Here is a 14754-nt window from a genome sequence, read left to right as displayed (position 1 = left end):
GCATGTCACCGAGTCCTTTGGTTGGGGTGGGCGGTTGCTAATAGTGGCAAAATGGTGTGTCCCTCACCATTTCCAAGTCTCAGGGATTGGTAATTCCAGATCCCCAAATTGAGGACCTAGGAACTAGACTCAGTCCTGTGTGTGTAACTGCTAGCCCCCTGCCCAAATGGACTCAGCGTTACTGTCTGTGTGTCTTGGGGAGCCCAGCACTGTGTGTCATGCTCCTGCTTCTGCTGCTGCACCTCCTCCTTTCCTCTCATCTCAGAGGTTCACATGTCTGCATCAGGAGGTTCATATGTCTAGACGGGGTAGGCCTGCATGCTGCTCATATTCTTGGATGTGGACACTCATCTGACTTTGCCCTTGTCTGTAGCAAAAGGGGCATGTGAAGTACATGAACAATGGAAGCCCGTGTTCTGGGATACAGGATCAGCATCTGCCTTTTATGCAGATGCCCTCAGAATGGAACATGACCTTGAACCTAGCCAGGTCAAGATTGCAGAGCCTTACTGAACTGTGTGTCCTTCCATTTCAGGTCCCAGGTGTGGTGCACAGACCTGGGCTGTTGCAGGCAAGTGGAGAACAAGGACGACATTCGTGCTGAGGCCTGGAATCCCGAGTCAGCGTTTTAAACCTTTCTGACTGACTGGAGTTCACATCATTGACCTTTGTCCAAACTGCCTAGTGGCTCTGCTTCCACAACCAGCCCACTTTGTGTGTTCTTGACCTTCAAGGAGCACATTCAAGAAGGCGTTCAGAAGCTGGAGCTGGGATGGTGAGTCCTACTGAGAAGGGGTGTGTGGTAACTAAGGGTGGAAGCTGATTGGACATATTGTCGTGCTGTTTCCTGCAGACCCTGAGGTTCCTTGATAAGGTTAAAGGTGGCAGAGGAAGCCAAGTGTCTGAGCCCTAAGAGTTGTCCTGGGTCCCATGTCACCTGGTGTGGACCTTTCCTTGGGGCATACGTGGGATTCCAAGCCTGACATGCGGGTTCTCTTGTATTTGTGACTCTTGTGTGCCCCAAGAGGAGGCAGGATAGGAGTCCCCATCCCTATCCTGAGTCTTGGTTCTCTGTGCATAATGACAGAACTATGAGAACCTGAGCCTGAGGATCTCCAGAGCCATCCTTGTCCCACTTCTGCAAAGAATTCCCATGCCTCCCCCTATCCCTTCTCTGACCCTGGAGCCTTTTGTAGAACACAGTTCTAAAACAGTTCCCCCTCCCCCTGTGCAATGTGCTAGAAAATAGAAGAGAGTTAGTAGCAGAAGGTATTGACTGTCAATGGGGTCTTGATTTCACTTGGTCCTTCTCTGAACTCTTCAATGAATGAGACACAGCATCCAGCGGCTTCATGTGTGGGCTCCCAAGATCTGGCTGATTTGGAGGAATGCTATTTCCTGGAAGTTTGCAATGTGTGAGAAGCCTGTTTTTCCATATTAAATAGCGCCCGGCTGCACATCTCTGCTAGAGCTGGTATTGAGTCATCATGCTTTCAACTGCTCTCCACGGTGTGCAACGGGAATCTGCAATCAAAGGGGTCTAGTCTCCTGGGTGGTCTATTCATTCGAGATGAAGCCTTGAACTTCTTGGATTCATAGTTCCTGTTGTATGTCAACTTCTGATGACGGAATACAGCTATTGGAGGGCTTGTAAGAGCGACAGTTCAAAAATAAACCTGTTATTTGCCGTGTTAGTCTTTGCTGCGCAAAAAGTAGCTTAAAAAACCTTATTGAAAGAATAAATTTGGACTTTTTGTAACGGACATAAAAACTCGCTCCCATTGACTTCAGTCTAACTGAGCAGCCTTACTGCACTACCTGTAACAACCCCCGTGAGTTTCTGAGGCTGTAAGTCTCTGGGAGTTGAAGGCCTCATCTCCCTCCCCCAGAGTGGCTGCTGGTTTCAAAGTGCTGACCTTGCAATTCACAGACGTGCTGGTCACCCTCAAAACTCCTTCATACTGCCTCTCCGTGATCATTGTTGCTAGTTTTGCCCATAGTTTCACAAGTGGTCATTTAATTTCTGTGTGCTGTCTTGTGTGACAAAGTATGCTTTCACAAAACCTCTGCCTCACTGTCATCGAGTTTATTCCAGCGAACAGAAGCCCACGGAACAGGCTTCAACTGCTGACAGTACAGTGAGCAGCCCTCTGCAATGAGACCAGTCCTGTGGATCGTGGGACTTTTCACAGGACTTTGTAAATGTTTGCGGATGTCACTCCCGGGTTACAGCATTGTTTAATACTTTCTATTGTCGATCTAGGGCACTTCTTGATCCGTAAACACGTTGAAGTGTACGTTTGCCTGTTTGGAGTTTTCTGTGTATTGAACCCTAACACTATCCCATGCTTCTCCATGCGGACCATGAGTCAAACGCCAAACTCACCCTGTCTTTAAGTGGTACGTTAGCGTAAAACAACACAGTCCATGGGATTGTAACCGGCTGCCTTTGGACGTTGGTTGCTTATCTTCTAAGCAATCATCCCTTCCCTTTAACCTTCTTTGTCTGTGATTCGGGAACACCCATATTGCACATTATCCCCATAAGCATCTACATCTTCAAGGATGAGTGCTTCTTCTTAGTGCCCCACAGTGTTTTCTGTGTCTTGACTCAGGTTCCCTCAGAAATTGGTAGGACTTTTCTAGAACTGCTATCTTGCTTTGTTCGCCATTTATGTGTTCCCTTTATAATACTTTCTTGGCCTGTCTATAAAAATTCCCTATATGAATTTAGTAAATGTGAACTGAGGAGCCCTGGCCTTGCAGTGAGTTAACCATAGGCTGCTCACAAAGTGTGCTGTTCCATCCCCCACCCCACCTCAAATGTGCAGGAGAACGACGAGCCTGCCTTGTTCTGTCAAGTTGGATAGTCCTGGGATTCTGTAGGGCAGTTGACCTGTGTCTGTTAGGTTTAACATGCTTTGGAGTAGATGCGTTGGCAGGGAGTTAACCTGAGGATCTGGGCAGGTGTTATTCTTTACAGCTTCTGGTTATTCCTGCTCAATGTCATTAAGTTCACATTATGAGCGCTTTTGTGAAGTACAGCAAACTTCTTTGGGCCAGTATTGGAAACAGTGACCCAGTGGTGCAGGAGTATGCTTAGGACTATGGTGCATATTTATTGACTTCAGGCTATTAGGACATATAATTTTCTCATGAAGTCTTTTTTTTTTCCTTTTCTTTTTTTACATTTTATTAGGGGCTCATACAACTCTTATCACAATCCATACATATACATACATCAATTGTATAAAGCACATCTGCACATTCCCTGCCCCAGTCATTCTCAAAGCATTTGCTCTCCACTTAAGCCCTTTGCATCAGGTCCTCCTCATGAAGTCTTAATCACACTCCTTTTACTTCTTATCTTTATTAAAATGTATTTGTTTGTCTGCATTAAATAAAATGTGTTCTTTTTCTATTTTATTATTTTAAGCAACTGCTTTCTTTGTCTCCTCGCTCCAGAACACACGGCATGGTGCTGAATCATCTCTGTCACTGATGATTGATGCCTGAATAAGAAACTGTAGGAAAGTGAACAGAAATGTCATTGTCAGGATATTGGTGTGAGCCCTGTGGGCCTGCATACTGACTATGCAGCTTACATTTGAGCAACCCTATGCATCTGCTTCAGGGAGGCAAGACCACTCCATTGAGTGGCCAAATTTGGCCAAATCTTTTGGGCAAATCGTTCAAATATTACAATTGCCCAAGAACTGCAAAGTGAACACAACTCTGTTCATTCAGTGGTTTAGGCGATTGATTTTAAACCAAAATGCCGTGGTTCAGACATACCAACTTCAAGCAAAAAAGGTGCGACTCTTTGCTCCTACAATAAATGTGCTGTTTTTGAAACACCATAGAACCGTTTGTTAGTTTCATGTCGATGTCTTGGGTCACAGTGAGCTCGAATTGACTTGTAAGCACTGCCATTGGATTTTGGTGATCAGAAAGGCTTGATAATTAGGGTTGTGCCGACCTTAAAATGTGTGACCTGACCCTCTGCTGCGGTAGCGATCTTTTAATAGAGATACTTGATCCATATTCCTGTCACATTGACATCCCATATCATTAGAATGGCTGGCAGGCCACCCCACTCTGTTGTACAGCTGCTTGGCCACCAGTGAGTGAAACTTAGGATTGAAGTACATGCAACCTCAGCAGCTTTTAATGTCTTCCCTATGTTGATGTTGGGCGTGATGAGGTCACTTCCAATCATGGAATCACATCATACATGCACTGGAGTGAAACGCTGCCCTGTGCTGGGCCGTCCTCACCCATATTCCTGCCTTGAGTCCATCGTTCCCGCCACTGGATCATCCGATTTTGTCCAGCGCTTTCTCTTCTTTGCTGCTGCTCCACGGTCCCAAGTTGATGACCATCTACAGGCACTGTATCGCCCGACAAAATGTGGGAGCAGAAGTGTCAGAGGTCACAAGCTCCAGTCCCAGCAAGCAGGAGATGCCTGTGGGCCTGATGGTCAGCTGGTGGAGCTGATGTGCTTTCCAAGGGTTGCCCATGGGAGATAATTTTGGAGTGGAATGTCTCAAGGCATGGTAGGTAGAGAGCTCTGTTTCCTAGGATTCCTTTGAAGTCAATCAGCCAAATCCAGTTCATTTCCATGATATTTTGAGAAATTGAACTACTTTTTCCTAATCTGTTCAAGAAGGCCATTGTATTATGATGCTTCACATATTGTGCATGACATCAGTGCTATTTTCTGTGTCCATTTAGAATTCTAAGGGGGCACTTGGTGAAAACTGCTCTGTGTCTCTGTGAAAACTGTCTGATGTCTGTTTTCTCTTGTTAACTGTCTCTCACCCATGTTCTTTCTCTCTCTATAGTTCCCTTGCCTGTGTCGAGAAAGGTGCAGAATGGTAGTTTCTGATACGTAACTGTCTGACATAGAAACTCTGTAGAAAAGACCACCACTCCTCAAACTCAGCCTCTCTTATCAGCAGATAACATGCCAACTCTTTATTAGCTGTCGTTCTTCACAGAGAGAACCCTGAGTCCAAAGCTGTGGGTTGACCTTTTCTCATATCAAGGGCCTCGGCCTCCCTTGCCTAATGAGGCGCTAAACGAGAAAGTGCAGATTCTGCAGTACTTCCTAGTGGTTATTTTGCTTTCACCCTGTGTTCTTCCTGTGATAAATATTCAGGGTGGTCCTTTGCAAGGAAGTGAATTTCCGCCCTCCCTCTGTTGGAAGAGAAGTGATGTATGTGAAAATAGGGCTTTTATTTTAGAGAACTTTTGCCTGCTTTGAGTTATGTCTTCTGACCAATCTAGACCATAAAAATAGAGAGTAATATATTGAGTTGGTCATATCAGATCAGTTCACTTTGCCAGAAGAGGTATTCCGTCTGTGGCAGAGCATGTAATGAGAGGAAGTGTATGTACAGTGATGGAATCATAGTGATAGCTCACCCTTGATGGTCTTCCTTAGGACATCATCGGGTCTAATGTCCTTGAACTCTCTTCCTCCCCCTCCATCTCCTTGTTTCAACTATTGGAGTTCAAGGTACCTTGGTTAACTAGAATATGTGGGCTGTTTTAGGATGCCGTGGCTGTGGAAGATGTGGTTGTGGACTTTTCCCCAGAAGAGTGGGCCTTGCTGGATCGTTCTCAGAGAAAACTCTATAGGCATGTGATGGAGGAGACTTTCAGAAACCTGGCCTCAGTAGGTATGGATCCACTTCCCTTTAAATGTAGAGTGATCAAATCAGTCATACACGTTGTTATTACTCTAGTATGTGGTCCTGATCATGGGAAATCCTTGTTGTATCATGCAAAAAGTCATTTTCACTCAACTGCTTGCATATCATGGCTTCCTCATGAACAGAAAGCTCTCAGTATTAAACTAAATTTTTATTGCATTTGTGACTAAGAGCCTTAAGTTTAAGTGCAGTAAATATGCACATTGACCTTCCTTGGTGCACAATGGATGCATCTGTTCTATTCCTTGTAAGCACTGTGTTTAGTAAATGTTTGACGTTATGTTGATTTTCCTGTCAATGAATTCACCCTTGTCAAAACTCCAACCTTTGAGTGTCAGTGAAGTGTTGCTGTTTGAGCGTTTCTGTATGTGTCGTTTTCAGAGTAACGGAACTGTTGTCATCATACGAAGTCACAAAGATATGCTTGTGAATTTGCATTTTATTTTGATTATCTCCAGTTTATTAGGATCTACACAGCCAAGTTCCTTTGCCAAGTCACTTAAACACAAGTGGACATTTTTCTGATATTTTCTGCTTTGAGCCAAGAGCCATCTGACACCAACAATGATACCTCTTTTTCAAATTGCTGAATCTGGCGAGTCCCTCACGAATCTCCCAGTCAGTGAACTGGTGCAGCAATTGTTGGTTGATCTTCAGGAACATTTTACTTGATTTGGTAACAGTGACATTGTTTTGTCGTTTGAACATTCTATTCAGTTGCATTTTTTGAACTGTTTGTCAAATTGGAATATTGTCTGTTTCTTCAGCTTTATCTTGAATTTACATATGAGAAATTGATGATCTGATCCTCAGTCAGCCAGAGCTTCTCCATCACTTCGTCCCACATATGTAGTCATTTTTTTCCTGTGGAATGTGCTGAGTACCTTTCTTTTTATGTTTCTCTCTTTTTTAATCATTTTATTAGGGGCTCATACAGCTCCTATCACAATATTACATACATCAATTGTGTAAAGCACATTTGTACATTCGTTGCTCTCATCATTCTCCTAACATTTGCTCTCCACTTAAGCCCCTGGCATCAGCTCCTCATTTTTTCCCTTCTATCTCCACTCCCCTCCTGAAAATCACTTTCTTGGGGGCTCTTACACCTTTTATTAACATTCTATATGTCAGTTTTATCAAACTTATGTGTACATATGTTGCCACTGTCATTCTCAAAACGTTTTGTACTTGAACCTTGGGATAAGCTCCATATTTTTTTCCATGTGTTTTACTTTTAAGTAATGCCTGCCCTTTTTGCTTTTATATTGTGAACCACAACTTTCATCATTCGGTCAGTTTCCGAAAATCTTGATAATGGAGAAAAGCTGTCCACTGAAAATCCAATAGTACAATTCCTGAATAGTGGTTCCTGGCCCTCCAAGGTACGAGAAATATGTGGATTTCACGTCATTGAAGATCAGGATAACAAGCGGAACAGTCATGCACGGTGAGTGTCATTCACTCATGATCGCTGTGCTTCCGAAGGGAAAGTGAAGGCACAATGATTTCATTAACATACTTCTGTCCTGCAGGTCTTCATAGCTGGGCAATGAAATGAACAGATAGATCATTCATGAGATTTTCAAGTTGACTTATATATGTGTATCTAAGTACATGTACATGCCTGTGTGGGTATGCACATATCCATTTGAATAGTAATATTTATTATGCGGTCTGTAAACCTCTGCTCTGTTGAATATTATGACTCATTGGAGTGCCAGTCTGTTGAAGCCACCAAACATTGAAATTACTGCTGACTTCAAGGTCTCTCTGTCAAAAGCACCAGGTATCCCTTACCAGGAATTTGCTCCTGTAAAGAGTTACGGGCTTGGAAATACACCCTGTCCATGAAACAGGGTCATTGTGAGTCAACATGGACTCAACGGAGTTGAGTGTACATATGTATGTGCGACTGCATATACATATATACTCAAAGCTATAAAGCTTCTGATGTCTGTTTAATGAAATTTCACACTAGAATACTTGCATAAAGTGAGTATCAGACAGTGAATATTTAAAATATAGTTTACTTATATGCAATTACAATGGCCCATATGATAGAAATGGAATAAAATGAATTAGAACATCTCTGAGATGATTTGATCTTTGAAAGTTGAAGCAATTCAAAGTAAAAAAAAACATGTTTATTATGATGGTTATCATGGAATTATAAACAATAGGCATCTACCTGTTTGCGACCCTATTTAGCAGAAGATATATTGAACAGTCCGACTGTGAAATTAAGAAAAGTCAGTGTGGACAGACCTTCAACCTGATTCCAGATCTTCACATGCTCAAAAGAACTTACAATGAACCGTATCCTTCATTGTACCTTCACTGTGGGAAATCCTCCGTGGAGCAGTCATCATCACTGAAGCGTCATCCTGGTCTTCACTCTGAATGTGACACCTATCAGGCTGGAGAACACGGAGCAGGCTGCAGGTGTCCTTACTCCCACAGTCCTGTGAGAACGCTAACCGAAGCGAAACCTAAGGAATGTACGGACTCTGGAAACACCTTTGGTGAATCCTCAGAGATCCTTGTACATTTAAGAGTTCACAGTGAGGAGAAGCCTTTTGATAGTAAGGCACATGGCAAAATTGTTCATCTTTCTTCATACTTTGGTAGGCATAGGAGAATTCACAGTGGAGAGAGGCCTCATGAGTGTAAGGAATGTGGGAAAACATTTACTCGACGGTCCAACCTTATTTCACATAAGAGAATACACAGTGGAGAGAGGCCTTATGAATGTGAGGAGTGTGGCAAAGCCTTCACATTTTCCTCAAAACTCAATGCCCATAGGAGAACTCACAGTGCAGAGAGGGCTTATCAATGTGAGGTATGTGGGAAAGCCTTTGCTTACCAAACATCCATGATTGCACACAGTAGAATTCATAGTGGAGAGAAGCCTTATGAATGTAAGGTATGTGGCAAAGCATTTGCTTACCAAACATCCATCATTAAACATAGTAAAATACACAGTGGAGAGAGGCCTTATGAATGTAAGGAATGTGGGAAAGCTTTTACTCAACGTACCAACCTTATTGTACATAGGAGAACTCACAGTGGAGAGAAGCCTTATGTATGCGAGGAGTGTGGGAAAGCCTTTATTAGTCAACAAAACCTCATTCAGCATAAGACAATTCACAGTGGAGAGAGGCCCTATGAATGTAAGGAGTGTGGGAAAGCCTTTACTCAACGCTCTCACCTTATTGTACATAGGAGAACTCACAGTGGAGAGAGACCTTTTGAATGTAAGCAGTGTGGTAAAGCCTTTATTCAGCACTCTCACCTTATGACACATAGGAGAAGACACAGTGGAGAGAAGCCTTGTGTATGCGAGCAGTGTGGCAAAGCCTTTATTAATCAAACAGACCTCATTCAACATAAGAGAACTCACAGTGGAGAGAGGCCTTATCAATGTGAGGAATGTGGGAAAGCATTTACTCGCCAAACATCCATGATTACACACAGTAGAATTCATAGTGGAGAGAAGCCTTATGAATGTAAGGTTTGTGGGAAAGCATTTGCTTGCAAAACATCCATCAGTAAACATAACAGAATTCACAGTGGAGAGAAGCCTTATGTGTGCGTAGAGTGTGGCAAAGCCTTTATTAATCAAACAGACCTCGTTCAACATAAGAGAACTCACAGTGGAGAGAGGCCCTATGAATGTAAGGAATGTGGGAAAGCATTTTCTCACAAAACATCTATCATTACACATAGCAGAATTCACAGTGGAGAGAGGCCTTTTGAATGTAAGGAGTGTGGGAAAGCCTTTACCCATCGCTCCCACCTTATTGCACACAGGAGAATTCACAGTGGAGAGAGGCCTTATGAATGTAAGGACTGTGGGAAAGCATTTACTCGTCAATTTACCCTCACGAAACATAGGAGAATTCACAATGGAGAGGCCTTATTAATGTAACAAGTGTAGGAAAACCTTTGCTCATCACTCTACCCTCACTAAATATAGGAGAATTCACAGTGGAGAAAAACCTTATGAATGTATGTAGTGTTGCAAAGTCATGAGTCCTGTCTCAACCCACATTCCACATAGAACTCACAGGACAGAGGCCTTGAGAGTGTAAGTTTGGCAAAGACTTTGATTCCTCCTGATACCTCATTCACCATGATAATTCACAATGGAAAGAATCCTGGTGCATTTAAGGAATGTGCCAAAGCCTTTGCTTGTTCCTCAGCTCTCGGTTCACATAAGATTTCTCTCAGTGGATAGAGGTCTTGTGAATGCAATCTACTTTGGAAAGCATTTATTCAGTCTTCATTCCTCACTAAAGATCCCTGGTTGGTGAGGTGTGATGGACAGAACGGTGCCTGGTCTGGCGTGTCTCAGATTTTTCCTTGGATGGCCCAGTGGATATGGGCCTCAGGGGAGGATCGCTAATGGGTGAGAAGTGAATCTTTGTGCTTTGTTCCTTCCCCTTTAGTCCCATTTTGCCTGGGGAGCTCTGCCTTTCTTTTGGTGAAGACCTTGTGTAGCCTAGTTTCTGCTACCTCCTTATCTGTGTGACCATGAGCAAATTACTGGACTTATTTGCCCCTATTGTTATTAAAATGAATCAATAGTGTGTTTTACACATGGTGAACTTCATCTGCCAAATAGTGTTACCTGGTCCCACCATTTTGCTCTTATTCTTCTGTGTGTTAGAAAGGCAACCGCAGCCTTGCGTGGTTCATGAAAATGTCATCCAACAGCCACTGTGCTTAGGAGTGGACTGACTTCTCCTGACAATGACTCTAGGTCCACAGCGGTGCCATTTTTATAAGCACTCCCTTGAATCTCATCCCTGTACTGCGTCGGAGCCCCTTTGAAGTCCCAGCTCAGCAATATCTTGAGTTTCTCCCACCTGGCATGCAGCATTCAGGTCGTTACTTGCCCTCCTAAGGACTTTTGATTTAACTCACTTCCCCTATTTTGTAGAAAATGTGTGAGTTTTTAATGTCCGTGGCCTACACAAGTTAGTCTGTGTCCGGAAATTGTTTGAAATGAATTGTTGAGACCTAAAGGAAAACAAATAAAATGATATTTTACGAAAAGACTGAAGTTCACATTTATTTTCGATTTCAGGATTTTCAAATCATGAAGATAAGAGGACATATGAGGGGGAATGAAAATCAACGTCTCTCCCAAACTCAGTTGACCTCCCCTTCTGCGTTGGTTCAGCGTAGTTCAAACAGGCTTCCTTCATAGGCATGTACATGGTCCCATGTCTTGCCCTTCACTGCCAGGCCACTGCTTCAATCTGTTTTCTCCGACGCAAGATTATTTCTCAGACCACAGCTTCCCCGCTTGAATTTCCATCTTTCCAGTTCAGACATAGCTTCCCACCCTTGCCAGCGTTCCTTTCACCGCTTACATCTCACATGGCCTCTGTTGCAGTCATTAAGGTTTCCACACCGCTCCCACTACAGTCGCCCCTGCTTGCTGTCCATATGTTCTCATCTAGCTCTATCTTGACCAGTGATGATGGATCCTTTAGTAGCATTTATAATTCCTTCTTCCAAAATTCACCTTCTTGCATTGGGAAAAATGATATTTAACAGTGACAAAATTCCTATGTTTTTTGGGAACACTCAGTGAATGGTCCACAAATGTGTAAAACAGAGTAAAAGTCTCCCCCTATCACTCCTCCAAGGTCAACTCTCCATTGTCTTCCTGGGGTCAGGTGTGTTATGGCAACACGCTCACGTTATGTACGTGTGCACTGATGCCATTAAACCTTTTACCAAGAGAGGTGGTTTCCCAGTTGCTGTGTCTCAGGGACGTGGCAGCTGCTCACAGATACATGGGGGAAGGTGGGCTTTGGAGGAGGACTCTGGTGGTTCAAAGACAAGGAAGTGGGTTCCTATTTGGGAAGTTAGTCCTAAGTTTGTTTCCATTTAGTAATCCTATTGCAGGCCTGTCATGCAGGCCATGTCCTTTCTGTCTGCTTCACTTGGCAGAGCTTGGTTATTCTAACCTTTCTGGACAATTTCCACCAATTCAGTCACCTTTTGCCCTGAAAACCTTCAAACTTTTGTAGTTATCTTTCAATATCGGGGGGCAGATTGAGATACAAAAGCCAAGTGAATGTATAAATCGTTCTCTGGGACTTCTGGATCTATGGGGTGTAAGTCTGATAGGCCCTTACGACCAGCCTTTCCAAAAAAGCAATGGGGGACTCTGTGTCCGCCTGAGTGATGGCTGTGACTTTGAAAACACTGGTGGGCCTTCTAGATTCCAGCAAGCAAGACTGTTGGAAATCTAACAGGGCTTTGAGGCCTTCTGACCTATTCGGGTCAAAATTAAGCCTGATCTGGGGGAAGGCTTTCTACAGACGATCCCAATTCTCCTTGTTAATTCCAACCAGGGGACGCAATAGGGGTTTTGTGCCTCTTGGCTTATATACCTCTTTTCCTCTCCAGTGAATAAAATGACCAGTTTGTTGGTCATCATTCCAGGCGTGTCAGTTTGAAAAACTGACTCCAAGAGGCCTATCAAGGCTAGAGGCTTGTCAGCAAATAAGTGGGTGCTGCTTCTTCCAATTGTATGAATCACTGGTGAAGGAAAGGAGTATGTCATAAACCGCCTGGCATTAGGGTCTCTCCCCACAGGCAGAGCATCTTAGAGAGGGAGGATGGGCTCTGTTGAGGGGTCCCACTCTGTATCATGGGGACTGGGGAATGATTTTTGCTTTACTCGCCTCAAGGGCACTTGGGTGTCATTCAGGGGGGCCTGCAATAGAGGGGCAAGAGGCCATTACTCTCCAGAAGCTGGAGAGTCAGGGTTGACGAACACCCAGAGGACTTGGTCATTTTCCCCATGTCCTTCAGACACGAGGTTGACAGCATAAGACAATCCTACTTGGGAAGCACATTCTTTAAGGCAGTCAGGAAGATTCTTGAACAAACAGAGCCACACATCAGTCTAGAAGAATTAGTCTGAATGCCCTGGGTCACCAGTTACAGGTCTCCAGACAGCGAGAGTTATGTGGGGGTTATATGTTTCACTGTCAGATCAACCTACTCTAACATGCATTGCAGCAGTCTTTCCTTTTACACTAGTATTTCCCATTGTCCCCTCTTCCTCCACCTCTTCAAATCAATAATAAAAGGAAAATGAACAAACATTTCTGCCTGGGCACAATGACAAAGCCCCTTGTCAAAACAAATCGTGCACCCAATCCAGCATGGCTTCCGGGTCCCAAATAATGGGCTTGAACAAATAAATATCTTGTGAAAGCATCTGCACAAACTGAGAAAAATCTAAGCATTGTGACTGCAAAGTCTGAGCGTTCATCTATTTTAACCAAGACTGCAACTCTGTGAACAAAACAGAGTCCAAATGAAACAATGCCAAGTGAGTTTCTGGGCCCTGGTAGGTTAAATTAATAGTCCATGTACTCAGTTCATCCAAATCCCAGGTCTGTGAAAAGCACCACCCAGTGTCTTTTAAAAAACATCATACAAGGTTTCAAATTTATAAAGCAAACATGTTTTGTCCTATTTAAAATTCATCTACTTTTAGCCAACAATTTAAATCTGAGAAATATAAAGGCACAAAAACAGTAACAACCAAAGAAATCTTCTGATCAAACATCCCATCCGGTTTGTGACGGTGAGGCTACTAGCCAGCAACCCCGTCCCCTGAAGGGAGAACATAGCATGTCAGGAGGATCGAGAGGAAAACCTAAGGACACACGCACTGACACACAACAACCAGACTAACCAGGTTACACAAAGAGCCCAACAGCCATTGATCCCGAAAGTGTTCCCTGGCACCAATCCCCATACTTTGGGGAAAGAGATCCAATGCTGCAGGGCAACAACTCATAGTTTGAAGCTCAAGCTGGGAATGTACTCTCATACACTCTGCATTACTTCCAATATCCTGAGTGCTCTGTCTGTGGAAAATGTATGATGTGATCCTTGCAATCACCTTATACCCCGGAAGGATAATGTTTTACTTGTCTTTCTTTTTTGGAGGGGAGGGTGCATTGAGTTAGGCTATATATGTATATTTTAAATAAATCATTTTATTGGGTCTCATAAAACCCTATCATCATACATCCCTTGTGTCAAGCACATTTGTACATTTGTTGGCATCTTCATGATCAAAACATTTTCTTTCTACTTGAGCTCTTGGGTGGGATAAACAATCTGGAGGAGAAAACTAGGGGTCTTAAGGTTCTAGTGGGGACATGGGGAAGGGGGAAGAGGGAGAAAGGAAGTGGGTGCTAACAGGCCCAGGGAAAGGGAACAACAAGTGATCTAAAATCAATGGCGAGGAAGGTGTATGAGGCCTGGTAGGGCTTGATCAAGGGCAATGTATCCAAGAGGAATTACTGAAACCAGAGTGAATGCTGACCATGATAGTTATCAGTTTTCATGATGAGTTTATCTATATTTTGACTGCTTGCTTGTTCAATTGTATTTTGAGCTGCTCTCAGTTCTGCTGTTTGATTTGTCTGTCATGCAGAAACTGTCAACTTACATTCAGTGGATGTTTAGGACCCCAGTAGACTCCAGATCCAGCTTGTGCACAGGCGTCTCCCATTATTGCTGCAGCTACCATCAACCTAAATGTTTGGAATGTATTCTCTGCCCTGCCACTGTTGCTCTCATTGGTCCCTGGAACTCATGTTGTGTTTTCCACCAAGGTCAATGCTTCCTTATTCCCTATGGTCTTAAATTCCCATAAAATTATATTTGTTTCTACTTCTTTACTGTAATTTTGCTACTGTTATGAATCATCATGTGAATAACTGATATGCAGGAAGTATTTCCACAGTTAAAAATTGAACATACCTGTAAACAAACTCTAAAAACACATTAAATTATTTTAATAGTAAAAAATTGAACATAATTAAGGTGTAGTGATTCATCACACAAGCAATATGTAATTATATTGTGAAATATGTCTTTATTTTTAAAAAACCATTTTTATTGGGGGCTTATACAACTCTTATCACAATCCATACATCCATTGTGTCAAACACATTTGTACATGAAGTATTTTTTTCTAATGACAAAT

At 43.1% G+C, this 14754-nt stretch overlaps 1 protein-coding gene across 2 annotated transcripts; it reads left to right on the top strand.

The window, feature by feature from the left end:
* The first annotated feature begins 539 nt into the window (after nt 1-539).
* On the top strand, nt 540-10732 carry LOC142429420 (uncharacterized). Of its 2 annotated transcripts, none has more exons than XM_075534502.1 (4): nt 540-775; nt 5558-5684; nt 7017-7167; nt 7932-10732. In XM_075534502.1, the coding sequence occupies exons 1-4, from the start codon at nt 773-775 to the stop codon at nt 9646-9648; spliced, it is 1998 nt and encodes a 665-aa protein (XP_075390617.1). In that variant the 5' UTR covers nt 540-772; the 3' UTR covers nt 9649-10732. The 2 variants fall into 2 exon arrangements, with proteins under 2 accessions (XP_075390617.1, XP_075390616.1); XM_075534501.1 differs by having other exon boundaries at nt 7929-10732.
* The last annotated feature ends 4022 nt before the right edge of the window (nt 10733-14754 follow it).

Source organism: Tenrec ecaudatus, chromosome 16 (genome assembly GCF_050624435.1).
Source record: "Tenrec ecaudatus isolate mTenEca1 chromosome 16, mTenEca1.hap1, whole genome shotgun sequence".
Taxonomy (NCBI): Eukaryota; Metazoa; Chordata; class Mammalia; order Afrosoricida; family Tenrecidae; genus Tenrec; species Tenrec ecaudatus.
Note: the sequence above shows the minus strand (reverse complement) of the source record. Positions and strands in the feature narration are given on the sequence as shown.

Excerpts from the sequence above, each read along its gene's own strand:
- LOC142429420 (XM_075534501.1), top strand. Across the intron at positions 5,685-7,016 it reads CAGAAACCTGGCCTCAGTAG|TTTCCGAAAATCTTGATAAT; the intron begins GTATGGATCCAC and ends TCATTCGGTCAG. Across the intron at positions 7,168-7,928 it reads AAGCGGAACAGTCATGCACG|CAGAAGATATATTGAACAGT; the intron begins GTGAGTGTCATT and ends GACCCTATTTAG.